Below are 26,305 nucleotides of genomic sequence, written 5' to 3' on the forward strand. Positions count from 1 at the left end.
CATTTAATTATGAAGTAATAGAAGTCATAAAAATCAATGAATTTCTCAGCACCCCCCACTTATAGGTCAAGCACCCCGTTAGCACCGGGAGAGAGAAAATCCTGGCGCCGTGCCTGCCAAAGGGTGTTACTGACCTTGACCACCTCCTCTCCATCGATGAGTTTCAGCTTATCCAGGTTTTCTCGCAGGAGTTCAGGTTGAGTCCTCCATTTAAGAAGCCCCAGCAGGCCCACTGCAAAGAAAACATACAATGAGAGCATTTTATCTCTCACCGCAACCCTTTGCCTCGTTTTAGAATGGATACTGATTAAACCTTTTGAAATGTTAAATACTTCCGTGCAGCACCTTCTAATTTTTGTCTTTTTCGGTCATTTATTGGCAGTTTTGTGAAGATTTGGTGAAGTATGTCAAGTTTTGGTTTTCTTGAATTCACCAGAAGGTGACTTGACAGTTTGTAATATGATGAATGAAACCTGCGAGTATCATCTCACCTCTAAAAATCACTCCACAGACTGTAACAGTGACAACAAAGTTACAATTCATTTACAACTACTCAAGGTGCTCCACACAAGCAAAGACACCTAAAGGCATTTACAAACACAACAACGAGCGGCATTCAGAAGCAAAGCAAAAGAAACAAAAGTACCTTCCCAAACTTATTAAAAGAACATACATTGAAAACATTTAAACACATTCACAGAAGACTTCAAAACCTTGGAAAGTAAAGAATAAAAGGACTGCTAGGTTTCTAAAATGAAAGAACGAGGAAAAACAATGATTTAACAATATTTAGGAAACCTTAATCAGAGGTATGGGGAAAAAAGCAGTTTTTAACCTAGATGTAAAAGTGTTTACACTCAGTGCTGACTTCATTTCTGTTGCCAGCTTATTCCATTACCGTGCAGCAAAACAGTAACGCTTACAAATTTGACCCGTTTTGTCATTTGAGGCGGTAAAAATACTCTAAATGTTATTTTTTCACATTCACAATTTGATGACTTTCCCTTAAGTGACCTTGGACATGCCGTAATTTTCAACTATTTATTTACTTCGGATCAATGTTTAAGAGTGAGCTTGAAAGAGTCCCAAGAACTGTCTGCATCTCCACCACATAAGCACATGTTGGTCTTTTAATGGTATACGCAGATTTCTGTGTGAGTGGAGGGCGTCTAGCTAAAAACTGTTGGCTCCTGTTGATGGGCAATTTGTGACATATTGAGCTTCACATCTGGTAGGTGACCTTAAACCACCCTGGAGATATGCTGAGGGAATGTGTGTGTGTGTGTGTGTGTGTGTGTGTGTGTGTGTGTGTGTGTGTGTGTGTGTGTGTGTGTGTGTGTGAGTGAGTGAGTGAGAAAGAGATCCTACAAAAATGCCTGAGGTCTAGGTGATTGAAACAAAGGTTAATGTTCATTATGGTGATGGACTTGCTTCCCTGGCAACAGATGTTGCTTGGCACCTGTGTCAGATTTATTGAATTGTCTGGCATGCATGGGAGTGTGCGTATACAGTACACTTGTAGATGTGTGCTGAACTACATATGGCTGCCGGCCAGCCTGCATAGGGCAAAGTGACAACACGGGACACTAATAGTGTAGTCACATCGTTCTCTATAACTTTGCCGAGATTAAACTATACACTCATACAATCATGCACAGAAAAAAAAAACAACAACAAGAAAAAATAAACGAATGGGCCAGTTGAGTCATTCTAATTTGTAAACAGGCCGACAAAAATCACCATTACAGAGCCAGACCTTCCCCTCGGCTCATATCATAACAACTTTTAGAATACTACATGAGACACCGAGGTACACAACATGTACCCTGAATCAGGTTTGCTCAAGGACATTTCGCCATGACATCACACTTCCTTCCTTCCTTTTTGCAGAAGAGGGCGGTTTCTTCAATGTCATCAAACATTGTAATGTTTTGAGGATAACACATATATAAAAAAAGAATAATAATAAATAAATAAAAATCAGGGGCCGTATTACACATAGGTTTAGGAAAAATACACACATTTGTCACATTGCATGAACATTTACCGGTTCCTAGGGTTTGTGACATCGGTGTACTTGAATTCCACTCAGATATTTCACGTCAAATGTTACAAATTCATATAGAATAATCAGAATTAAATCAAATCCATGTCAAGAAAGTAAAAACCCTGGCACTCTTTGGCTTTTGCCACGGGTGCTTCTACTCAATCAGCAGGCAAGAGATCATTTACCTGAATCACAGAGCTTCCCAAGCTGTTATCATACCATCTCTATTGTCACCGCGCCCGTTGGACGTAACATAGTACCGGATTCAGCATCTTAGATTACTAGACAACAGAAATGCTCATCCATGAATTTGTAAAATACCTTGCATAACGTGCAGTTATAATAATTATAAGTAATTCTTTTGACTAAATATCTACTTCCATGCACCAAAGTATCAGTGTTGTCAGCGCATGCGCAGCAGAACAAGGCAGGCATTTCTCATTTCCCGTACTTCAGAGAAATTCCTTTAAAAAAGTATAGAATACAAATCAGTGTGAGGATAATAATTCACTTTTTGACCATCGATACCGCGGATAGCACAAAGTAACATGCTATGATGGTTAAATTAACCTGGCCGCCTCACGAGAGTGGGTTGCTGAGCAAGCCACAGTAGGCTGATTCCCAATCCAACAAAGCGTGACTGCAGTGTCAACCTTCCACCAGTAGAGGGTAATAATAGACTGTCAAACGTTTATGGGGCGTTCGACTACAATTCGCAGTTGAATTGCAGCAGATTGAAAATTTATGTGAGGAAAATATATTCGTATCTTCAAGAAAGATTCTGTGTCATCCTGTTTTTTGTGACCAACTTATACGAGTTATATTATTTATTCCCTGCCCTAGAGTATAGGTGACAAGCAGTGATGCACGACATCCACTTCATTGACATCCTCCCCTACAGGTAAAAATTTTATTCATTGAGATGTTTTTTTTTTTTTTTTTTTTTTTAACAAAGGTCTTTCTGGCAGCACAACGGCAAACACAAGTTTTTGTCATTGTTTCAGTTCAGGTCAGCAGCAGTCACTTTTCTGACGCCAGGAAGAATCAGTGTCAACTCTTTACGAACATTATGAAATGGTCTGCAGGAGGTAATCCATAAGTGAATGCTTCCTGTGTCATTCCTCTCTGCACTCTTCTGCTATTTCTTGTGTGTGTGTGTGTGTGTGTGTGTGTGTGTGTGTGTGTGTGTGTGTGTGTGTTTTCTGAACTTGGATGTCATCCCGTGGCAAATTAAAGTTCCCAGAGTGTCCAAATCAAAACCAAAATGTCTGCTAAAGGCACAAAACAAGCACACACACACACACACACACACACACACACACACACACAGAATTACCATTCTGGGTAAGCTTGGTGGAGCAGACCAGGGTGGAAATGGTGAAGCCGTCTCTGGAGCTGACAGACAGGCCCCCGCTGCCCCCACTCACATTACTTGTGCTGCGGCTCAGCACCGCTCCCTTGTGGAGGTCCCCGTAGTGGTGGCGGGTGGAGGGCAAGGACAAGTAGCAGTTCACATCCTCCATGCGCTTGCTGTCACCCTATGACACCAATGTGCAGAAGTCATCTTCTTATATGATAATTAAAAGCTCCAAAATCAATCTAGTCTTTTTTCTTTTCTTTTAATTGTTTGTTTAACTATGCGTGCCCTGCGATTGGCTGGCAACCAGTTGAGGGTGTACCCCGCCTACTGCCCGAAGACAGGTGGGATCGGCTCCAGCACAGTCGTGACCCTTGTGAGGATAAAGCGGATCAGAAAATGGATGGATGGATGGATGTTTGTCTATGCGTGCCCTGCGATTGGCTGGCCACCAGTTCAGGGTGTACTCCGCCTTCTGGCCGAAGACAGCTGGGATAGGCACCCACACGCCCGCAACCATCATGAGGATAAAGTGTTCCAGGTAATGGATTGATGGATTTTCAACTTTAGGCAGTATGGTGAACTAGTGATGAGCACACCTGCATCACAGTTCTAAGGTTTTGGGTTTTGAATCTCAGCTGCGGCCTTCCTGTGTAGAGTTTATGTATCACAAAAATGTGGCATTCGAATAAGAGTGTGTCGACTTTTTATGTCCACTGTATGTGCCCTGCAATTGGCTGGTGACCAGGCACTGCCTCATGCACAAAGTCAACTCGGAGAGGCTCCAGTTCACCCACAACCCCAATGCGGGCAAGCGTGAAAACTAATGAATGGGTGGATTTTCAACTTTATTTGCACGTTCTCTAATACTTTAAGATTAGCTCCAGCTTTTAGATGGCCCCTGTGTGACATAAGTGGTAAGAGAATGGGGCCTGCTTAATTAGTGGGGGTGGTCAGGGAAAAAGATTGAAGTGGAATAGAGATTGAGAGCAATGCTTTGATAACAGGAGCTCTTTGAGCAACAGAGCGCAGGGAGACCATTGGTCACAGAGTACATCAAGTGTAATTAATCTTCACTCTAGTTCACATTTAATCAATAAGTGGACTCACGCTTAACGGCGCTCATTAACCAGGAAATCTATTTAGCATCTCTCACCCTGTTTGGGTGGGCCAAATGTCACTTTCAAACGTATTGTGCCCTCACTTCTCTTACGAGGTTACAAGTCAGTGTAAAATGCAAACTTTTTCTCTCAGGACACCTTTTTATTGGGGAGGTGAAATAGGTGCAGTATAATTTGAAGATTTATTGAAGATTTAACTTGTATGCTAATTTTACTATGAATATTAAATGCACATGCTACGAGTGGCTTTCAACGAGTGCAGCGTATACCCCGTTTACTGCCCGAAGACGGCTGGGATGGATTCCAGCACGCCCAAAACCCTCGTGAGGACTAGCGGTTTGAATGATGAATGGATGGATATATGTACAGTACATGTACAATTGGAATAGATCTGCAGGCAGGCCACATTGCCCCTTCTCCATCCATCTATTTTATATAGCGTTTGTTCTCACTAAGGTTACGGCCACCCAGCTGACTTTTGAAGGATAGGCGATGTACATTCTGGACTTGTTGCCAGCCAATCACAGGTCACGCAAAGGCAAACTAACCACTCTCACATTCACACTGATGGATAATTTCAAGTCTTCATTGAACCTATCTTTGGAAAGAGAGAGTATTGGCAGAAAATTCATACAAGCACACCCGGAGAACATGTCAACGCCACACAAGAAGGACGGGATCCCAGTTCAAACCCTAAACTAAAAGGACAAGGGGTCACTGTTATTTAGTCAATTGTATTTAACATGTATTATGGTTTGACCAATGATTGCATAACATCATTTTATCAAGAATTATCTGCGCATCAAGTCTGAGCTACTTTTAATAGAGAGGCACAAGGGCCAGTTACATTTGATTGACTGTTCTTTCCTCATTTTAAAGCCATTCATGAAATCGTTTTCAAAACATTCTCAAATCCTCACCTTGAAGAGCACAAGGTCATGAAGTCCGTCCTTTAGAACTGTCCCATCGTTCTTCATCAGACGAACAAAGGCCATGGCAAACTTCTTCTCGCTCTTGTCCTTGGCTGCAGCACCACATAGAGGAGAGGCATGGCAAAAGAGCATGTCAGGGAAATAAAGTAAGAAGTGGTAAAGCTTCCTGTCTAATCAAGTGTGTGTGTAATGACTCTTTGGGTCATTCAATCCTTTTGTCCTTTTCCATGTCACATTATGCTCGGGGGAAGGGGAAGAAAAGATGCAGGGGAGATGTGTACTGTCAGCAGATCACAGTCACACTCACACTCTTGAGAGGAGCGGTGTCTGAACATGAAGCGAAGATGGATCCTGTGCATTTCCTCCAGAGGGACGGCCACCTGGAGGACAATATAGTACATCCATCTTTCAAAAAATTGTACCGCCCTCGTTGTGCTTGTACATTTGATGACAAACCTTTGGGAATGGAAGTAAATAATGGTGCAAGTGCAAGAAAAACACACCTTAAACGTTTCCATCCAGCGGGGTTGCTTGACTTGGTAGTAGATGACTGATCTGTATTCACTGGTCGCCTTATCCCCTGCTCCGAGACAGATGGAATTCTAAAAATGAAGAGCAGAAAGTAGGTGTCATACTTAGATGACTGATATAAAAGTCAACAGTGATATCCTCACTTATGACTTTAATTTAGTCCATGCCGGTAACCTAAATCCCTCGTATCTTAAGTCAGCTTTCATCAGTGAAATGAATGGAAATGCCAATAATCCGTTGCAGCCCGCCCAAAAAACGTATTTTTTGAAAAGCAAAATCAAAACATACAGTCATAACATCATCAAATGTCACGTGCAGATTGTGCTGTTCCTTCTCCTGCTCCTTAAACACCAAAGGGCAGTACAAAACAAACATGTAGAATACACAAACATGGTCTCAAGTAAACTGCAGTTCTTCGGAGCACATAATATATGCCTGTGATATTTACTCTCTCTGCATGTGTTGCTGCACCGTTTGTCTTCAGATATCAGTTATTCAAAGGTTTACACCTACCAAAACATCACTATGGGTTTATTAGCTCAACTATGGTGACTAGTATGGCATTTCCCATTATGTGTTAGCATTAGGCTAGCAGACCTCTGTAAAACAAAGTTGGGCGGGTCGGTTAAATACACAAAGTGTAAAGTGCACAATTTGTCGTGAAGTTCACTGCCGCCATCTAATGGTTAAGTGACTGAAGCTCCCTCATGTCTAATATTTGCTGGCAAGACAAAACAAAAAAATATGTCCAAGTGATGGCTCATAAATCAAAAAAATGTACAAGTTGGAAGGCTCATAAATCAAGGGTATCACTGTAGTTAATCTGCGTGCGTGCGTGCGTGCGTGCGTGCATGTGTAAGCATGCTGCCTGCACGGAAGTCAGGTGAATAAACCACCACGGCATTTACATTGTCAAGTTTGAGCGACTACTGATGGTACTTGGGAGGTTTGGCCCAATAGTGTAAGAATCGGCACTAGTAGTTTTCCTTGTGGCTTGATTTATTTTGAATGTATATTTTTCAGAGGGTAAGGATTAGGTTTACAGAAAAATTAAATAATTCCACCAAAATAATATTCAATCAAAATTTTGAAAATATGCATTACACTAGCCACATACTGTAGTCAATGTAAAATTTTAGAAGCAACACTCAGTAAGATGCGGCACACTTCCATTATATACTAATAATAAAGATATTACAGTGGACCCAAACATAGTCGCAATTCGACAACCGCTTTTTCGCCTATTCAGACTTTTTTTCTCCCAATACTTTTTGGGTTTTGTTTGTTTATTCATCTCCTTACTCCCTCGTTTTTCACATATTGGAAATCGTCAGTGGTTTTTGAAGACCTTTTATGGGGTTAAAAAAAAAAAAGAACCCGCGCCATTGCATTACAATGGGCGTAAATTATCACAATCTTTGCTTTTCATGGGTGCCATGGTCCCTATATTCCACGAATAGCGGGGGTCCACTGTACTTTATTTTATTTTATTAAATACAGTTCTTGTGCCGAATTGCATTATGCAACTTAAGTTCAGTGGAAAAGAATAGCAAATTGATCATTTGAATGTGTTTATTTGGCAAATACTACCTTGCAAAAAAAAACCTCTGAAAGTTAAATGTCAAACAAAATTATGCATCATTATCTTCAGGTAATTTTATTTATTTTGTCAGTGAATTAGATTACTATGCGGATGGGTGTTGAGGCCCTCTGATTTTCCCATCAGGCCTTCTGCTGCTCACCTGTACGACCTTGCCCTTCTCATCACACACGCACATGATGACTTCCACGTTTTTCTGTGTGGTCTTGTTGTACTTGTCAAAGTCACCGCCCTGCAGGGTGAGGTAAATGTCGTTGCGCACGTCTCCCGGCATGATAATCTCGGGGAAGCCCAGTTTGCGCGCAACCACCGTGCTGCGATCCACCAGGTGAGGGTATTCTTTGCGAATTTGGACAATGTCGCCAACAAGAGCCTTCATGGTCACCCAGAGTCCTGAAAAGACCAGATTTTAAATGTGTGGTTTCGGAAAAAGAACTCAGAAAACCCTAATTTAAACACAAGAAAATTATTATAGAACATTTGAAGAAGAATTGTTGAATTTCTTAGTCACGATTTCAGACCGCCTCTCAGAGTTGCCATGCTTTGGATACAGCGTACAGAATTATGGGGCTCAGGGGTTCATCAACAACTCTAAAATTGTATTCTGTGTTTGGACAGCTGCTTGCAATTTACATGACATGATTAAGTTCAGCAAAGTCAATTCAAGTCGAGCGCAACACAGCCATTTCAATATTTATCTTCACCAGCTAAGAAAATTGTGTATGGAAGTGTTTTTCCTCCTATCTCAGATTTGCTTCTCAATCACAAAGCCCAAAAAGGTAGGCGTAAGAATATCACGTTTGTAAACAGTACAGTTATAAGACTTTTTTTATTTTGTCATTGTATCCCATTATTAATATTTCTGCAGCTGTACATCTGATTATGTATAATTGTACTCCCATCAATTCACTTTTTCTTCTGGCAATGAATTGCCATAATTGCTGCACTGTAGAGTTTGTTGATGATGTAGGACAAAATATAAAACTTTAAAAGTTTCATGAGAATAAAGAATTATGATCTTAAAAGGAGGATTTTTTTTTCTTTATCTGTAGTGACCTGCTCTTGATGAGAAGCTGAATCAGAGTTGAAAATCTTACAGTCATATCATAGAGGCAGAAGTTCAATGCACACACGGCAACTGGGTTAGGTAGTGTCGGAGGTTTTACAGCGTACAAACCAATCACAGTGAGAAAACCGCGTAATTATACAATTCCATTTTCATCTACAATTTACGGACACAAACTTTTATGGCCTCTAAATTCAGAAGAAGAAACGAGATTATTATGTCTAAAGTTGAACATTTTTAAACCCCATTTATGAAACACAGTTAGGAGGCAATTCACTATGGTTGTGGGACGGTAAAAGAATGGGATAGAATTTCACATGGCATGAGCAGTACTTTGTAATATTTTAACATTAAAAGTGAAACAAAAACATGAAAGGAGACTGCTCTGCGAGTGAAATGATGCAATGAAACAAAGCTGTGGAATGGATGAAAAGCAAGGGATGAAAGACTTACGGCTAACCATTGTAGTGGAACCTCTCAAGTCCATTCCGTGACTCAGTGAGGGATTAAAGGTTCTATAACGCTTGTCCTCATTAAGGGGTTGAGTGAGCTGGTCCTACCCTACCTGACTTTCAAATCTCTGGGCAATTTGGTGGATTTAATTAAACATATGTGCCCTTTCTTGGGGATTTTTCATAATATGTCCTCCTTAATGATTATGAATGATGGAAATCAATGACTTATGGTTTCACGGCACCCATTTTCACTGTATGTCAGAGGCAAAAAGCATGTCAGCAAGGAATATATTAAAAAAAAAAAAAAAAAAGATACCCAGTGGCCCCAGTTGCTCCTTTCATATCAAGGGGGTGTTCAGGGCTTTAAGACTGGCAGCAAAAACAAATGTTTCCTGCTCTGAGGTAAGAAAGGTGGGGGAAAATATCGAGGAAGTAATCTGAAAATATTGGCTGAAAGAGCCATATAATGTCGTCACTCGCAGAGCAGTTGGAAAAGAACAAATAGGGCCTTTTTCTCTGCATTTCACATGGATGGCATGAGTGCTCACATAAGACCAAAAGTGCCAGTGGACGACAGTACCTTGGCCACCGCTGTCCGCCCGGGACGTGGTCACTTTGTTCAGAAAGGTGTGGAGAAAGTCGTTCTCGGCTACAAGGCTGCGTACACAGACACACATAGTCATACAAGCATGAATACATTACCGCTCAATCGAAATGAGTCGGAAGTCTTTCTGCACACAAAATGACATCTGGTTTTCTCAAAGATCTGAGGATTTACGAAAAGGAAGAATGGGCACATACGGGAAGAAAGGGATGAAAAACTGCTTTTCCTCATCGCATTCAACTTTCCCTTTGATGATGTCACTGATGTCCATCACTGTGAAACAAGAAAAATTTTAAGTCTCTGGTGATAATATCATAGCGGGAAATAAATAAAAAACATTTGCCTGAACTTCGGAACGGTATATATTTTTTTAACGTCTGTGCGTTAAAAAATGACATGGCAGCTCACAATTACACAGTGTCACTATACAAGGTCTAATTGTTAATAATGCAAGAGTTGAATTTTAAGGGCAACAGTAAAAGTGAAACGAACTTGCAACATTTTTATTTGTATTAATTTCTATCGCGTTTGTTCTCAGTAGGATTGCGGGTGTGCTGGAGTAGATCCCAGCTAACTTTGGGCAAAAGGCAAAATACACTTTGGACTTGTTGCCCAGTCAATGGCAGGACTGAAATAGACAACAATTTATACTGGGTCTATTCATGCATCCATTTTCTTTTTTTGCTTTATTTTCTCATCAGTGTGGCTGGTGAGTTTGAGACAATTCTAGCTGACTTCAGGCAAGCGGGGTGGTAGACCCTGGACTCGTCACCGCCTCTTATTGCTTTGCACAGGTGTCAAACTCAAGGCCCAGATCATGTGCGCCTACATGTTGTTCCTTGCTCACTGCAGCTTCCATGTTTGCAGGTTAAGTGGACAGCAAATGTTAATACTGTATTTTTATACAATGTAATATTGTTGAGCGTAATTTTTTCTTGAGGAAAAAAAATTACATTTAAAAAAAATTACATTTGGTTGTTTTTTTTTTTGAATTTTCTGAGAGTGGCTGAAACAGATTTCCATTCATGATATTGGATCCATTTAATTGAGATACGGTTGTTTTGAAATACAAAGGTGATCAGAGAATGAATTGGGCATATATCTTTTTCTTTAATAGAATTTAAAAAAAGAGAAGAGAAGAGAAACTTTTGTCTTGTACCTGCCACTCCAAAAGGACGTCTGAGACCCTGAGTGCACTTCTTGCTGCTCTCCTTCAGGTCCATCCTGCCAACTCGGACTATCTGACAGATGAGGTAAATCTTCTCCCTACTCAGGTCCTTATTCCCTAAATCCTGACAGGAAAACACCCACAGTTTGAGGGCACAGGCCAATTACAGTGAAAGAATCAACAAACAGTCCAATAAAAGGTAGTATATGGGCAATTTCAGGGAAGAGGAAGAAGAGTCTCAACGACTAAAAGAGTACCATTGCCCCCTTGTGGTTACTTACCGTAAAGACAACTTTCAGGTTGTTGAGCATGTCAATTTCTTTTGGGAAGCCTTTGCTGCCCCACCGAATTAGATAGCTTTCACTGCAGAAGAGAGAACATTTAATAATACAGCACATGGAAAAGAAGCCAACCAGAACTATAGTGTTTCGTCCAGATTACTCCAAATGAGGTAGAAAGTTGCAAAAAAAAAAAAAAAACTATAATAATAATTATGATAATCTCTTTTCAAGTACATTTTAATAATAATCTCTGTAGTTATTTCTGTATACATACCTTCAAAAATAATTTAGTTCGGTTAATACAGTTAGGTGAGGGTACTTCCCATACAAATGACATCTGTAGGTTATTATTGATTACGATTACACAGGCTAAATTTTTGTTGGATTTACTCTGGGTTCATCTCAATGAATTAGAATATTGTGTAAAGCTCAATTTATTTTACAAGTTCTGTTAAAAAAAACTGAAACATATCTAGATTTACTTTTGTAATTAATTTAAGTACTAACGAACTGCAACATTTCAATTCATATAGATGTACTTACAGCACTCTATAAATCGTACAGTATCAAAACAAATCTCACGTTCAGCAATAAACAAGTGTGTCCAAGCTTTTGGGATCGCATAAAAGAGGAAACAGAAATGAATTCATTTAGATGTTTGCAATCCGTGCGCTTTTAAAGTAGACTAGATAACCTCACAGACCAAAAACAGGATCTGCTTCTGTATTTTTTTTTTTTTTCAGGATTGATACCTCAAGGTTGATGAAAGTGTAATTGTCCAACTCTCCCACTAGGGTGACCCACTACGCAATCTCGTTGCTGGTTCTTCCACTTGTACAGTATCATCGAATGCACAGGGGATAGGAAAGTGGTTGGATGCATCGGGGTCCTCAACAATCATGTATTTTGGTTTCATTTTGAAATAATGTGTATAGAGTTGGACAGTTTACGAGCCAAAGTATCAAAAACAACAAGAACAACTCTCAGACTCTTCAACTGCTTTTTCCAAGACGCATGATTTTGATTGTATTAGTGCCACTCTATTTCGTTGTAATGATGTTGCATGCCGTCCGGCATACATACAGTAAATTGCAGATCAGGTACTGTAGATAAAATATTTGGAACTGGACACATGGTGACATAAACAGCTGCCACAGGTTTCTTGGTGAACTGAGATTTGAAGAGAAGAAGAAAAAGAAAGTTTGTGCATGCGTGTCTGGAGGCTGAGGAAGATCTTGCCAGTATGACAGTGAATGACAGGGCGTAGCATCAGCACTGTGAAGCAACCTCCACATCCTGCCAATCAAGATGTGCAGCATTGTAATTTGTCTTTTTCACCTTCTTATTTCTGGCGTACCATTGTTGTTGTTGTTGTTGTTTTTATTTATTTTGTGAGGTTTCTTCATGAAGTAGGCGCAAGAAGGCAGATTTGGTGTACGGATGGAGTCGCTGTGTGTGTTTTCAAGTAAAATGAGAAATAGATAGATAGATAGATAGATGGATAGATGGATAGATAGATAGATAGATAGATAGATAGATAGATAGATAGATAGATAGATAGATAGATAGATAGATAGATAGATAGATAGATAGATAGATAGATAGATAGATAGATATGTGTGAGATAAGGAATTTTGTCACAGTGATACCTGATGATTTGTTGTTGGTTCGGGTCATATAGAGACATGAAGAGTTCTGAATCCTCTCCCACACGGCACACAAAGTTCCTGACAAAGACATAGAGGCTGTGTGTGGGTGAGGACTGGATGCGTGCTGAGAAGCCGCTGTGTTCTGTCTGAATGTTGGACTGCAAAGTAAAACATTTTAAAGTTAGCTTGGGGGCATTTCAGATGATGCCTGTCACATTCACCAGTAGCAGTGTTTGACATAGTTAGGGAAGTTCTCCACACAAGGGCGTAAGAGTTCATCCTATACGGCTAATGAATTGCTGCTGAGATGGAAAGCAGGCCAGACGGACTTCAATTTAAACCCATCCAATTTATATTGAAATGATTAATTAGCGCTCCAGACATGATTAGCAAGTAAAATGCACATAGAAACGTTTTCATGCATTTTAATTTGAACATGCCTTTGTTAAAGACGGAATGCATTTCAAAGAATCGGAATGGTCTTCTCTTAACTTTCCCTCACCTGCTCCTCTTTAATGCGTTCATTGATTTTAGCAGAGGCCTCCTCGTGGGCTCGGAAGAGGCTAATGACGCTGGCCTGCTCTGGGTCCAAAATATTCCCATCGTCATCTCGAACCACCTGGTCCAACTCCAAAATCCTGCAGCGGTCCAAAGTAGAAAAGATGGAATGATTAAGGAATGCATTCTTGCTGGTTTTTCTTATTGTGAGAAATGTTAAAATAGCTGTATGCAATAAACTCTACATAGTACTTGCGCAAGTCTTTAACAGTCAGTACACGTGCATGGTGTGATGAAAATATGACTCTGTCAGAAAAGTGTTCATGTAACTATGTTTAATATTGCAGTTGGAGCATGAAATTGCACTCCAAATATTCCAAGTGCCAAATAAATAAACAAATCGCCACATTATCTTAGCAAAGGCAGATTTATCCTGAGCTGATGCATCATTATAATCTGAGATACTTTATATTTATATTGTACCATTCAAAAACATTTAACAATACATTGATGCGTTCAGAACACAACAATGAAATCACCAGAAAATTAACAGTGCCCAGAAGGACACATTGAGACATTTCTATCGCACTTAGAAGCAATTTCCCACAAATATAATATACCGGTATAAAAAAATAGGCTGCATAATGAATGCAAAGCTACAATAAGCAAAAAAAAATATATAAGCTTCAATTTGTTTAAACGAGCCTCAGGGTTCTCACAGACACATAATCGTAATATTCTATTGGCAAGTAGTTCATACTGTAGCTGACTGCACGTTATTATAAACAGCGAGTATAAGATTGAAGGGCTTGAATAAATAGTATCTGAGTTTAATAAAATGAGGAATTATATGTCATGCCCTGTGTTTCTTTTGTTCCAGCTGAATTGAAGGGTGTTTTTGGTTACCAATCATGCCATGCCATGTATTTAAGGACTGCCAATATGCCCTGTCACTGTCAGATTATTGACCTTGCTCACTGTCCACAAGTGCTTGCTTGGTGTTGAAGAGGCCTTCCACAGGAGATTTTTCATGAACTTGTTGATGCTAGGTCTGGCTGTTGACCGAAGTCTCATATCTTTTTGCTTCACTCCCAGCAAATTCCAGCGAGGTTCTGATTAACGATTTATTGCCGTTTCTTTACGCTACCTCCGTGGAGCTAACTATGTTTCTGTAAGAATGCTTGTGTCCACTGTTTTGAAATATTGGTAACACGGTTTAAGTCCCAGACTGTCCATTTATCTCCACAAACACTTTGAGATGGTGCATTTTCATCTCAAGCACTGCCATCATCTGGAGAAGTTTGTTAAAGTCTTCAGTGGAGAAGGGCGGCATCTTGCGTCAAGCCTTGTTACTAATGGCTGTCTTGTGCTAAACAGCAGGCCATGCTCAGGTTAACGTGAGGAGGCAGCCTTGCTGCTAACAGCTGTCTTGTGCTAATTAGCAGGCCATGCTCAGGTTATCGTGAGGAGGCAGCCTTGCTGCTAACAGCTGTCTTGTGCTAATTTGCCAGGCCGTGCTCACGTTGTCTTCCAGTGGTGATGAAAAATGTTGAAAAAAAAAGAAATCACTTCAGCCGACTTACTTAAAAAAAAAGGAAAATAGTACAGTTCCACAGACATAAAAGGATCCAGGAAAGACCAGCAGAAAGAGGGGGAAAATGAGCTTATGAAGAAAAAGAAAGGACGCAAAGGCAGTGTGATGCGGCAAGGGTCTACACTACGCGAGCCAAGCAGGAAGACGAGTATATTTGATACAGCTCTTGTCGGGATATCATAAGATGTGGGGGGGTGGGTGATGAATACTTCAAACTACACTTATTCTAGACAACATGAATTGTTTTGGGTGAAGTTGTTTCACATACTTGTTTCCGTAATCAATCTTAGAGATGACCTTCTGCTTGAGTTCCTTGAATTCATCAGTGGGCAGTGTTCCAGAGAGAAGCTGGGAACGCCACTCCATCAGCTCCCACATAAGCCTCTGCACCTGCTTCACATGCGCCTCCTTGTTGGCCTGCACAAGTCAACGCATGGCCCTCAGCACAACTTTATTCAACTTTATTTAGTCTAATTCATACACTTTGTGTGTGTGTGTGTGTGTGTGTGTGTGTGTGTGTGTGTGCGGTTTTCGTGGTTGCGGTCGTGTGTGTGTGTGTGTGTGTGTGTGTGTGTGTGTGTGTGTGTGTGTGTGTGTGTGTGTGTAGGCAGGCGTGTTTATATATACCACATAGAGCTGCTTCCATATGCTGCCCCACTCTCTCAGCGTCATGGTCACCTCCTTCACTAGAGGCATCTCTGCAGACAGCACAACCTCCTCATCTCTGTGTGGGAGTAAGTTGAAGTATAACGACCAATATATTTTATGTGTCTGCAGTAAATTCATATGTTTCAACCCTTTACTGAGCAAGGAACCACATGGTAATTTACAGGGGCCGTTTACTTTTTTTTTTCTGCAAGTGTGTGATCAAAACAACATTCACAGTTTAATTGTTTGCTTCCTCTGAGATTACTATAAAAAAAATAATGATAGTGGGGAAAGTGCTTTATGATTGCAACTATTTGAATATATACATACAGTAAATTTATATTAAAGTCAAAGCTGCAATATAAAATGAAACGTACATGCAAAGCAAAGGATGGATGGATTGATGGATGGATGAATGGAGACAGGGGTGTGTAATATATTTACAATACAGAGGCTAGCTCTGATTTCAAGGGGAATCCTCAGATCTCCCAAAACACCACTTTTTGTCATACATGTGGTTAGGAAGTGCGTGGTCCCATGTGGACACCCAGTAGCACTGATGAAAAATTGTTGACCCCTCTAGCATTTAAGTTGCCCATTTCTGACAAAGTAGAAACGATAGCAGTCCAGTAGAATTTGCAGCTGCCTCCCGTGCAAACAGAGCAGATCAATTCTCAGCCCCAAATTAATACCACCAACTAGCAACGATGACGTTTATTATTCAACCTTCACTTACCCTCGATGTGCAACAATTACCTCCTTCAGGTGTACGAAACTGGCAGGAAACACGCCCTGGAGTGCAAAATGTGAGGGCAGTGATTAGTTTAAAAATGATTTTCTGTCAAGGCAGAACTAGAGCATAAGATCGCTCAAATATCAATATATCATTATAGCTTTCATAATGCAAGAGCCAGTGCATCAGTTGTTACCTGATGGGCTTTGTTCCTGGCCAGGTAGCCTTTGTACCAACCTACAAGAATACATTTAAAAGAAACACACACACACACACACACACACACACACACACACACACACACACATACAAAGCATGATTAAAATTTGTAACGTCAATCTGAATACAGAAGGGACAAACCAGAAGTTTTATTTCGGTGTCTGTTAAGTCACAATTGTGAACATTGAAGGAATTAGTTCTCTGTTTCAATGTGATTTTACATCATATCCAACACAAATTTATTTTTTTTATAGCCAAACCAAAAGTTTAAGTGCATACAGACTTTTGCCAGTCACACTTCTGAAACATTTCCCTAGACTGTTAGAAACAGTTTAGCTCACAAACCAAGAACCCCAAATGAAAATATTATGCAACACAAAAAAAGCCACTGTTCTTTTTATTAGTTTTATGCTCACCACTGCTACACACACAATTTTTGCCCTCGGGTGGCACCATGCTGAATCACCCCCCGCGCCCCCCAAAAAAAATCTGACATTTTTAACCAGCAGAGTCCTCCCATCTCTGGATTTTAGTGTTGTTTGTCAGAGTAAGAATGCTACCACGTTCCTGTATCACACTCAGTCTAAAGTGTTTTAAAATCAAACGTGGCTGTCATTCCCAACAAAAACAGACAAACAAACAACTGCCCAGTTGTTTGTTTGTCTGCCTCACTGTTGAGAGGTTCTAATTGGCTTGAATCTCTGCTCAGCCCTCCATATATGGTGTTTGCATGTTCTCCCCCATTTTCACGCATTCCAAAAACATTCACATAGAGATGAATTGCGTAATTCAATGCGTGTTTTGTTTGTCAATAATGTGCCCAGCGATTGACTGGCGCCCAGTCTAGGGTGTACCCGGCCTTTCACCCAAAGGCAGCTGGGTAGATTCAAGCTCACCTGGCATGACAGCAAAGAAAATGGATGTCTACTTATTTTCCACGTGTTATTTGGCATCCGATATTTTAAACTGTATTGTAAAAAAATGCGATCAGCATGTGATCCGACGAAACCTTTCACGACTACATAAAAACAAGAAATGATGACATGCGTGTAACGTGCTGTGTCAGATACTATATTGTACCATCGCAAATCTCCTGGATGTAGACTGCATCCCCAACCTCCAGAGAAAGTTGATTTTCTCCACTGCCAGCAAAGTTCCACTTGGCTGAAAAAAGAAAAAAAAAACTGTAAAACACTCAAAGGATTGCGCCAGGAAGGAATCTTGCAGAGGATGCGCATGGGTGAATAGGAAGCTCTTGCACAGCTTGTAAAGTAGATCTTTGAGATGAAAAGTCAAAAGCTCAGCTCAAAGTATATGCGCATTCAACCTTTAGTTGATTGTGTGGGAAGTTGAATAATGGAAAATGTTTTGGACAAAATGGGTTACATAAAGCCATCTGTTGCAAAGGAAGCACTGACCTTTGCGCAAGTCCTATTAAAATTGGAAGATCTTATGACAGTCTCGGATGGATGAGGTTTTAATGGGTTTACACAGTTGTTACCTACTGTTGATATTCTCTTTACATATCAAACAGCAACGGTTACAGCGTTCGGCTATTAAACTTCCTTCCTTCTTCTACTTCCTGACATTTACCTATGTGAGCATGAAAGTCAATGCAGGCGAAAGAGATAAATTGCCCTTGAATACAGCAAAAAGACATGAACGTGGATTATAGTCCACACAGAAGGTACAATAAAAAGTCACTCAATCAATGCTTTTTTTTCTGAAAAAGGAGAGTGAACCTTTGCTCTAACAGTCACTTGCTCCAGCATTTCCTCAACTGGTAATTCATGCAATCGGTCGCAATATGACATTTTGTTGCGGTGCTCTTTGATCGTTCACCCAGAGGCTCTTTCGCACCTGCTCACATCCTGCTTAGCAGTAATCCAGTGGTGCCTTTGTCTTCTTCTTAGTCTTTGCATCTCAAGTACGTCATCACACTTAAGAACATACGCATTGTAGCAATAATCATGTCTGCAAGCGCACAGACATATGTATGATCGAATGGCCACAAATTGACTCACCTACACCATATCGCTCCATGGTGGTTGTTGTCCAAGGAGCCATGTTTTCTTGTTGTGCTCACTTTGGATGTTTTTAAGGTGCCTGTTCAACGTTTCACTTTTTTTTTAATTTTTTTTATCCAAACTGAAAGTAGTCAGCCCTCCTCCTCTCTTTACCTCTTCCTCTTTTCTCTTCTCTTCCTGCCTTCAGGCCCTAAAGAGGAAGTGGTTACAAGGTGGAGTCCTACCGAGTTTTGCATTTGCATTATTTCCAACGTGCTCATTTTAGATTGACAAACCTGTATGATAGATTCTGCAAAAATAGGGCTCAGAGTCGTTCACCATGATGAAAAATGTCATCGTGTCTGTAGAATAGGGTCTGTGCTGCCTCTTTTGATGTGATGTGATTTTGCACACCTACAGTCATGAATGCGAATGTCTTTCTTCCTATGAGTGCAGCACACGCACCTCTTCTCTTTGGTCATCATCTCCGAAGCTTGAAGTGAAGTGTTTCAAGTCCAAACTGACAGAACATATTGTGACGCATGTGTTTAAATGGCAGCCTCGGCTCACCCCGCTTTCTCCTCAGCTGCACTCTTTCCGGGAGGCAGCCCACTTTAAAAGATGAAGACTTTGAGAATCTGCCTGGCTGCTGGTGTGGAAGATAATGTATGCAGCGTTAGTGTTTTCTCTTCAACAGTTGAGAAAAATAAGAAATAGACCACAAAGATCGTTTCAACTGGTGTATTTACAGTCTCATAAACTCTCATAAAAAGACGCTGCGGGATTTCGATCTCCTGTTTAGCGCGTCACTTTAGAGCAGCCCATAATGTCTGCTCTTAGGCCCAGCCCCTTAAAAGCAGACCTACCACACTAAAGTTGTTGCAACGACTGTCCCAACGTGCAGTAATGACTTCACAAAATCAGGTTATTTTTCCTACATTCTATGACTTATTGTTATTATGAATCTTATCATTTGTATTATTATTTTTAAACAAAATACATGTCACAAATAATGGAGTGTTTCCTGGGGGTCTGGAGCTGATTAATGGCATTTATTGATACTGCTTGAACTGAGTCACGAGCTTGGTCACGGAATGAAATAAACTCATAAGTCAAGGTACCATAGATAAGTCATGAGATAAGAATCGTGTAAGGGCATCTTTATTACCATAGAGCCCACCTTTTAATACAAACTGGGCTTTATGGTAATAGCTCATCATCGTAATGTAGTGGTGACAAAGCCACAATATCCATACATCTTCTTCACAACAATATAGAAGGCAATTCCTGCTTTTGGACGAAATACTTGTTGATATGCTGAGATAAACATCGAACTAGTGGGTTATGACAGGTTTTGATGGAGAGTGGCAGAGTGGTATCTTTCAGCAATACTGACACTCTACTAAAAGTAGACTAAAATGGAAATCTGTTGTTATGGAAACAAAAATGAGACATAACTTGTGAAGGCACAGTGGATTGGACTGTGATGTTGATAATTACTCAATCATATAGCCATAGGTGGAACATGACTCAGACAAAGGAAAAGGCCAGAGGTGGCAAAAGTGATGATGGCCATTAAAATTCTCACAGGAGAAACCAGGACATGTATGCATACAACAGTTTGTCTATTTCAGCATGAATTTTGTAGCATAAAAGAGGAATGCGCAGATATTCTCTCATTTCGTGACTATGCAAAAATACAAAGTGGGACATAGAGTCAGTTCACATACATACGGTTCTTTTTGTCATTTCTTCCATCAATCCATTTTCTATAAGACTTACCCTTATTAAGTAAGCAGGCGTGTATCCTAGCTGACAGGCAGGGTGCAATCCTGATTTAGTTGACAGCTCATCGCAGGGAACATAGAGACAAGCTCCAGGAAGCTTGAGTACCAACAGAAAACACAAGCATGGGGGGAACATGCAAACTCCGCACAGGAAGGCTGGAGTCGAGATTCAAAGACCAAACCTGCAACTGTGACATGCTAACTTCAACTCACCCTTTTGTTTCAGATAACCTGAAAGAATCCCCCGCCCTCAACCGCCCCCCACCCCCCAAAAAAAAGAAAAACAACTAATCTCAGACATCAATCCATTTTCTGAACCACTTTCTCCTCACGAGGGTCGCAGGCGTGCTGGCGCCTATCATCAGGCAGTAGGCGGGGTACACCCTCAACTAGTTGCCAGCCAATCGCAGGGCACACATAGACGAACAACCATTCGCACTCACAATCACACATAGGGATAATTTAGACTAGTGTCCAGTCAACCTACTATGCATGTTTTTTGGAATGTGAGAGGAAACCGGAGTACCCGGAGAAAACCCACGCAGGCACAGGGAGAACATGCAAACTCCACACTGGAAGGACTCTATCAAACCATCCACCGCACAGTGCAGAGGTGCATGTGCTAATAGTGGAGCACCGTGCCACCTAATCAGAAACAAAAGCTGAAAATTCCCAGAAATCACACCTCAAACTGATAACTTTATAAACTCCGTGCCAGTGTGCGTATTGCTTTAGGAAGATGGCATAACTGCAGTTTCGCCTCTCATTGAGGCACCAAATGTGTTTACAAGGAAGTGCATCAGCTAGCTGTCAATGGGGATGCGTCTCTTACAAAAGAATAATATTTCGAAGCACAATCCTACCCTTCAAGCCCCTGTCATGGTGGCCTGAGGAAAAAGAAAAGGTGCCGCCGTGGAGGACCATTTTGATGAATAAATAATCCATCCATCCATCTTCTAATCCGCTTGTCCTCACGAGGGTCACGCGCGTGCTGGAGCCTATCCCTGCTGTCTTCGGGCAGTAGGCGGGGGAACACCCTGAACCAGTTCCCAGCCAATCGCAGGCACACATAGACAAACAACAATCCGCGTTCACACTCACACCTAGAGACCGTTTTGAGTGTTCCATTAACCTGCCATGCATGTTTTTGGAATGAGGGAGGAAACCGGAGTACCCGGAGAAAACCCAAGCATGCAAACTCCACACAGTAAAGCCACTGTGATGCAAACGCGCTCACCAGTCGACCTCCGCCCTGCCCGAATAAATAATACATTTGTTTTTATTTCCTTGTTTCATGCTGTTCCTCAAATGTTCCACTTTTATCTTTCAGAATTCAAATACATTTCAAAAACGACTCATAGTTTGAACTATTCATATTATTTTCAGCAGGCCCTCAGCTTAAGGGGTTAAATGTCACATTTGTTTGCCTGAACTGTCCTACATAAAGAAAGACACCTCTGCAATGCTCGAGGCATGAAAGTGAGGAGGTCAGAAAGACACCTAGAAGTTTTTTTTTGTCGAATCACTTCATTCATAATAAATACAGATATTATTATTTCATTTTTGACCATCAAGCTACGAGAAAGCATGCGTCAGTTCAGAATTTAATTATTAAGGACTGCCAACCCCTCAGCATTGTTGAAAGTGAGGGGTTCAGGCCCTTGAGACGTTTTGCAAACCAGAAAGGTTTGCATAGAAAATGTCGATCGAAATAGTAGTTGATGTTTAATTTATTTACTATTTAAATATTGATTTTGCTTTTGGCTTAACTTTGTTTAATTTTTCATACTGTCAAAGAAAGTGTCGCCAAATATATATGGAGGAACCAGAATGAATGAAAATGGCAGCGACTGGACGAAGAACTTGGCAGGCAGATCACGAACGCAAGAGCCGATTCAATTATTCAGGTCCGGAAAAACCTGGCCAATATTCCAAGATCCTTTACAATATCGGGAAAACCAAAAGCACACATACCAGCTTGGTAGCACAGCTGACAAATGTTGCTCAACATTTGAGAACTTCAATGTCGAAAATTCGGTGCCGACGTACAATTCAGGTGATGCTTTTTCAGCAGTTGATGGCAGCACGTACCTCTCTGAAAGCAGGCTGACAAGTTCAAAAAGTAAGAAAGAAGTACTGGAATGCCCGATTGATTATTTTGACATCATTATAGTGTAAATAGTGCTGTTCTTCGGAGGGTGACCTTAAAGCAACCCACCCACAAAAGGCAAGACTTTGTTGGTGCTTCACTGCCGCAAATGGTTGTTTTATGGGAGCAGTAATGGGAATCACTCTGAATGCAAATTACTGTGAGATAGAGAGAAGCGGAGCAATGGGAGGAGACAAAGAGAGAGAGTGTGGCGCTCCCTCTGTCTAGTTTCTTCCCCACACACGGATTCATTAGGTCTCCAAACACACTCACATACACTCACACACACACACACACACACACACACACACACATGCACACGCAAAACACATAATGAGCATGCCTGTGGTTCTACTCGCTTCCCTCCAGGAGCCAATATGAGGCGATGTGGTCTGTGCGGTGAGTTTAGCTCTCTCTATTTGCCTCACTATAGAATCTTACCAACATTCTTAAACTGTGTTGCAAGTTGCATTGTGACATCATTGTTGGCTTTTTCAATACTCCATGTATTCTGTTGATGTGCGATAATCAGATTGTTTGGTTTTGGTTTCAAAATCCCAATATAGATTGTCATCTCCACGCAACTAAACCGTCTGACTTTAATGCAAAAATGTCCATAAAAGAACCCGAGAGAGCAGGTGTGTGTCTGTGTCTGTGTTTGTGTGCGTCCGTGTGTGTGGGAGTGACATACCATCTGAGTCTGCTCTTCTAGCTCATGTAGTTGAAAAGAATTCATTATGAGCGGGGATCAATAGCAATGTGAAGGGCGAAGCATTGACCTGTGAGGTGAGTCACTGCCGAACTTTATGTAAAGGGTGCACAGTGTCTGAAATAAAACAGGATCATTGGGAAATCAGTCCACAAAATGCGCCCATCCAACATATGAACCCCTTTGTGTAGATTGAACCCATGAACTATAAGCAAGCTGTATTTCCAGTGAAAAAAAAAAAGGAAAAATTGGACGGTGGTCGATTCATTCGTGAAGAAATCAGGTGACTGGACTAATCGCGTCTCGAAGCAATGAGGCAAAATGAAGTGTGCTACTTGGCTGCAGCCAGAGGCACGATAGATTAAATCAAATAGTTTGCTGTCTACAGAAGTACGTTACATTAGCTCATGTGGGAAGTCGAGCTAGGGATTATCCACACCGTTCACACCCTCTGGCAGCATTACTACTGTCAATACGACACGGACAAGAACATAGAACATTCAGAGGGCAATTGTACCATCTCATTAAATACGTAATTTTGAATGAATGTATCATTAATTGATCCACACAAAAATTGACTCTTGAAATTTGGTCAAATTCCCATACATGGTGTCCCTGGTTTATGCCGGAATTCCTAAAGGTAGTGGCAGAAACTGAATTTGTACACAAGTCAGAACGGACCTTCCACTAATCTCCGCTAACATAGTAGTAAAGCCATCATTAAAGAAAATGTGTGTAAAAAAACATCTCTAGACCAGTAGATAAAGTAGGGCAGTGTGTCTTGTGTCATGTGACAATGTATTCTTACGCAACATCTTGCTTGAAACCCCAGAAATGTCAGGAATCAAGAATGCCCTTAAAATAGAAGGTGCCTTTTTTTTTTTTTAAACAAAAGCAAGCAAAAATATACCAAGCGAGAAAGATAATCAGACAGTTGAATTTATTTGATCCTATGAGGGGGAAAAAAATTAAGTAAAGCGCATGTGTTAGAATTCAGATTGAGATGAGCACATTAGCAATTATTATATCTCGGCAATTCCTTACGTACTGATTGAGAAGCAATTACATTTCATGAGAAGGTCCCCTATCTTTTGATCCACTGGGAAAAGAAACTACTGTTTATACCGTCACAACAGCAAGACATGGAATGTGTCGATTCTGCTCCGCTATATGTGGATCTGCTCACACTGGCATTGTATGTGGAACTTGCAATGTTGTCGTAACAAAGGTGCGCTAAGGTCAGAGGAAACATAATGAGCTTGATCCCCGTGTGGGTGCCACTCGTTAGCACCAATGCATATTTCATGACTTTTAACTGCACTTTATATGTTGTTTTCATTTTCTTAGATTAGATAAACACAGTTCATGTTACAGCGACAGGAACTCGTTGTCGCTTTTCCTTTGGAAGGCCACACTCACACCAATACATTCAAACACTTGACTTGTTTGAAAAGACGGAGAATTATCCATACATGTTCAATAATAGAAAAGCCCACGGTGGAGCGCAGACCTCAGTGACAGTAGAAAGAATGTGGGCTATAAATATAGTGTTCTTCAAAATTAGATTTATAGCAGGCACCTTTTTACTTTTTTTTTTCTGCGGGGGTGGGGGGGAAGTTGCTGAAAAACACGTTTATTAGCTTTTTTTTTTTTTTTTTTTTTTTTTTGCTCACACCAAAGTCTCGTATACTGTAATATAAAAGTACCATCTTGTGGTATCTTTGTGCCAAGGAAGTAAACTGATGCATTGGGTTATAAATCCCTCGAAGATTTTTGAGGTACAAACTGTGTTTTTCCTGATTTTTTTGGTCTTGCAATACAGTACAGTGAAACTCCTCTACAACGAAATCGTGTTTGCGGCAAGAAATTTTTCACAACAGGGGGTTTTTCACTGTAGCAAATTTGGTCTCAGATGTAAGCACACACACACCCACCCACACAAACGTATGTGTACACGCACACAAACGTATGTGTACTCTATTTTTATTCCAATAGTGCATAAGTATGAGCATACACTTATTTGACACTTCATATTGTCAGTGTAGAAAGAAAAAAAGGTAAAGAAATTGCGAAATTTACAATCAGCATTCACTTTCACTTACATCAATTTCTTGGATCATGTCATTTATTTTGCTTGCTCCGTCTTTCATTTTGATCACTTTTAACCTCTCTTCCAGCATCAGAGCTCTTCTTGTCTTAGCTGCTTGACATCCAAAGGTCCTTTTGTAGCCATTTTAGCATTATAACGTCCACGCTCGTCTGAATCTAACAATAACAAATACTTCTGGACCCGGTGGCTTTTCTTTCCACCATCTCACTGTCTCTACCTAACCCTAACCCAAGACAGCGTTGCTCAGCTGATGTTCATGCAATGAACTTTTAAACCAACCACACCTCGTAGTTCTAAATGGCCACAGTTAGCTTTCGAAGGCTAAAAACGTTACGCTAACTGGAGCGCTAATTAGCGTAATGTTTTTAGCCTTCGAGAGCTAACTAGGCCGTCGAAGACTATGAAGCGTCCCGCGGCTCGACGGACATTCAAATAAACGATCGTTTCCTCGAATGCTTTACTTGTTATCATGCTAAAAACAGCCACGGGACGCTTCGTAGTCCTAGACGGCCTAGTTAGCTCTCGAAGGCTAAAAACATTACGCTAATTAGCGCTCCAGTTAGCGTAACGTTTTTAGCCTTCGAAAGCTAACTGTGGCCATTTAGAACTACGAGGTGTGGCTGGTTTAAAAGTTCATTGCATGAACATCAGCTGAGCAACGCTGTCTTGGGTTAGGGTTAGGTAGAGACAGTGAGATGGTGGAAAGAAAAGCCACCGGGTCCAGAAGTATTTGTTATTGTTAGATTCAGACGAGCGTGGACGTTATAATGCTAAAATGGCTACAAAAGGACCTTTGGATGTCAAGCAGCTAAGACAAGAAGAGCTCTGATGCTGGAAGAGAGGTTAAAAGTGATCAAAATGAAAGACGGAGCAAGCAAAATAAATGACATGATCCAAGAAATTGATGTAAGTGAAAGTGAATGCTGATTGTAAATTTCGCAATTTCTTTACCTTTTTTTCTTTCTACACTGACAATATGAAGTGTCAAATAAGTGTATGCTCATACTTATGCACTATTGGAATAAAAATAGAGTACACATA

At 40.7% G+C, this 26,305-nt stretch overlaps 2 protein-coding genes across 5 annotated transcripts in view; one reads left to right on the forward strand and one right to left on the reverse strand.

Moving 5' to 3' along the window:
- dock2 (dedicator of cytokinesis 2) overlaps positions 1 to 18,703 on the reverse strand; it is a 108,773-nt gene extending 90,070 nt beyond the window's left edge. For both annotated transcript variants that reach the window (XM_019884132.1, XM_019884131.1), the window contains exons 1-18: positions 18,528 to 18,703; positions 17,584 to 17,667; positions 16,481 to 16,521; positions 16,288 to 16,343; positions 15,531 to 15,627; positions 15,172 to 15,320; positions 13,314 to 13,449; positions 12,812 to 12,969; positions 11,163 to 11,244; positions 10,873 to 11,005; positions 9,911 to 9,986; positions 9,690 to 9,766; positions 7,731 to 7,981; positions 5,961 to 6,059; positions 5,765 to 5,837; positions 5,446 to 5,549; positions 3,384 to 3,585; positions 135 to 232 (exon numbers count right to left, since the gene is read on the reverse strand). In XM_019884132.1, the coding sequence (XP_019739691.1) occupies positions 135 to 232; positions 3,384 to 3,585; positions 5,446 to 5,549; positions 5,765 to 5,837; positions 5,961 to 6,059; positions 7,731 to 7,981; positions 9,690 to 9,766; positions 9,911 to 9,986; positions 10,873 to 11,005; positions 11,163 to 11,244; positions 12,812 to 12,969; positions 13,314 to 13,449; positions 15,172 to 15,320; positions 15,531 to 15,627; positions 16,288 to 16,343; positions 16,481 to 16,521; positions 17,584 to 17,667; positions 18,528 to 18,570 (1,959 nt within the window). In that variant the 5' untranslated portion in view covers positions 18,571 to 18,703. The remainder of the gene's footprint in view (positions 1 to 134; positions 233 to 3,383; positions 3,586 to 5,445; positions 5,550 to 5,764; positions 5,838 to 5,960; positions 6,060 to 7,730; positions 7,982 to 9,689; positions 9,767 to 9,910; positions 9,987 to 10,872; positions 11,006 to 11,162; positions 11,245 to 12,811; positions 12,970 to 13,313; positions 13,450 to 15,171; positions 15,321 to 15,530; positions 15,628 to 16,287; positions 16,344 to 16,480; positions 16,522 to 17,583; positions 17,668 to 18,527) is intronic.
- A 4,004-nt stretch (positions 18,704 to 22,707) lies between these two features.
- hrh2a (histamine receptor H2a) overlaps positions 22,708 to 26,305 on the forward strand; it is a 14,036-nt gene continuing 10,438 nt past the window's right edge. For all 3 annotated transcript variants that reach the window (XR_002169949.1, XR_002169950.1, XM_019884134.1), the window contains exon 1: positions 22,708 to 22,844. The gene's annotated coding sequence lies outside the window, so the exon portion shown is untranslated. The remainder of the gene's footprint in view (positions 22,845 to 26,305) is intronic.

The sequence above is a fragment of the Hippocampus comes genome, unplaced genomic scaffold, assembly GCF_001891065.2.
Source record: "Hippocampus comes isolate QL1 unplaced genomic scaffold, H_comes_QL1_v1.1 scaffold156, whole genome shotgun sequence".
Lineage (NCBI taxonomy): Eukaryota > Metazoa > Chordata > Actinopteri > Syngnathiformes > Syngnathidae > Hippocampus > Hippocampus comes.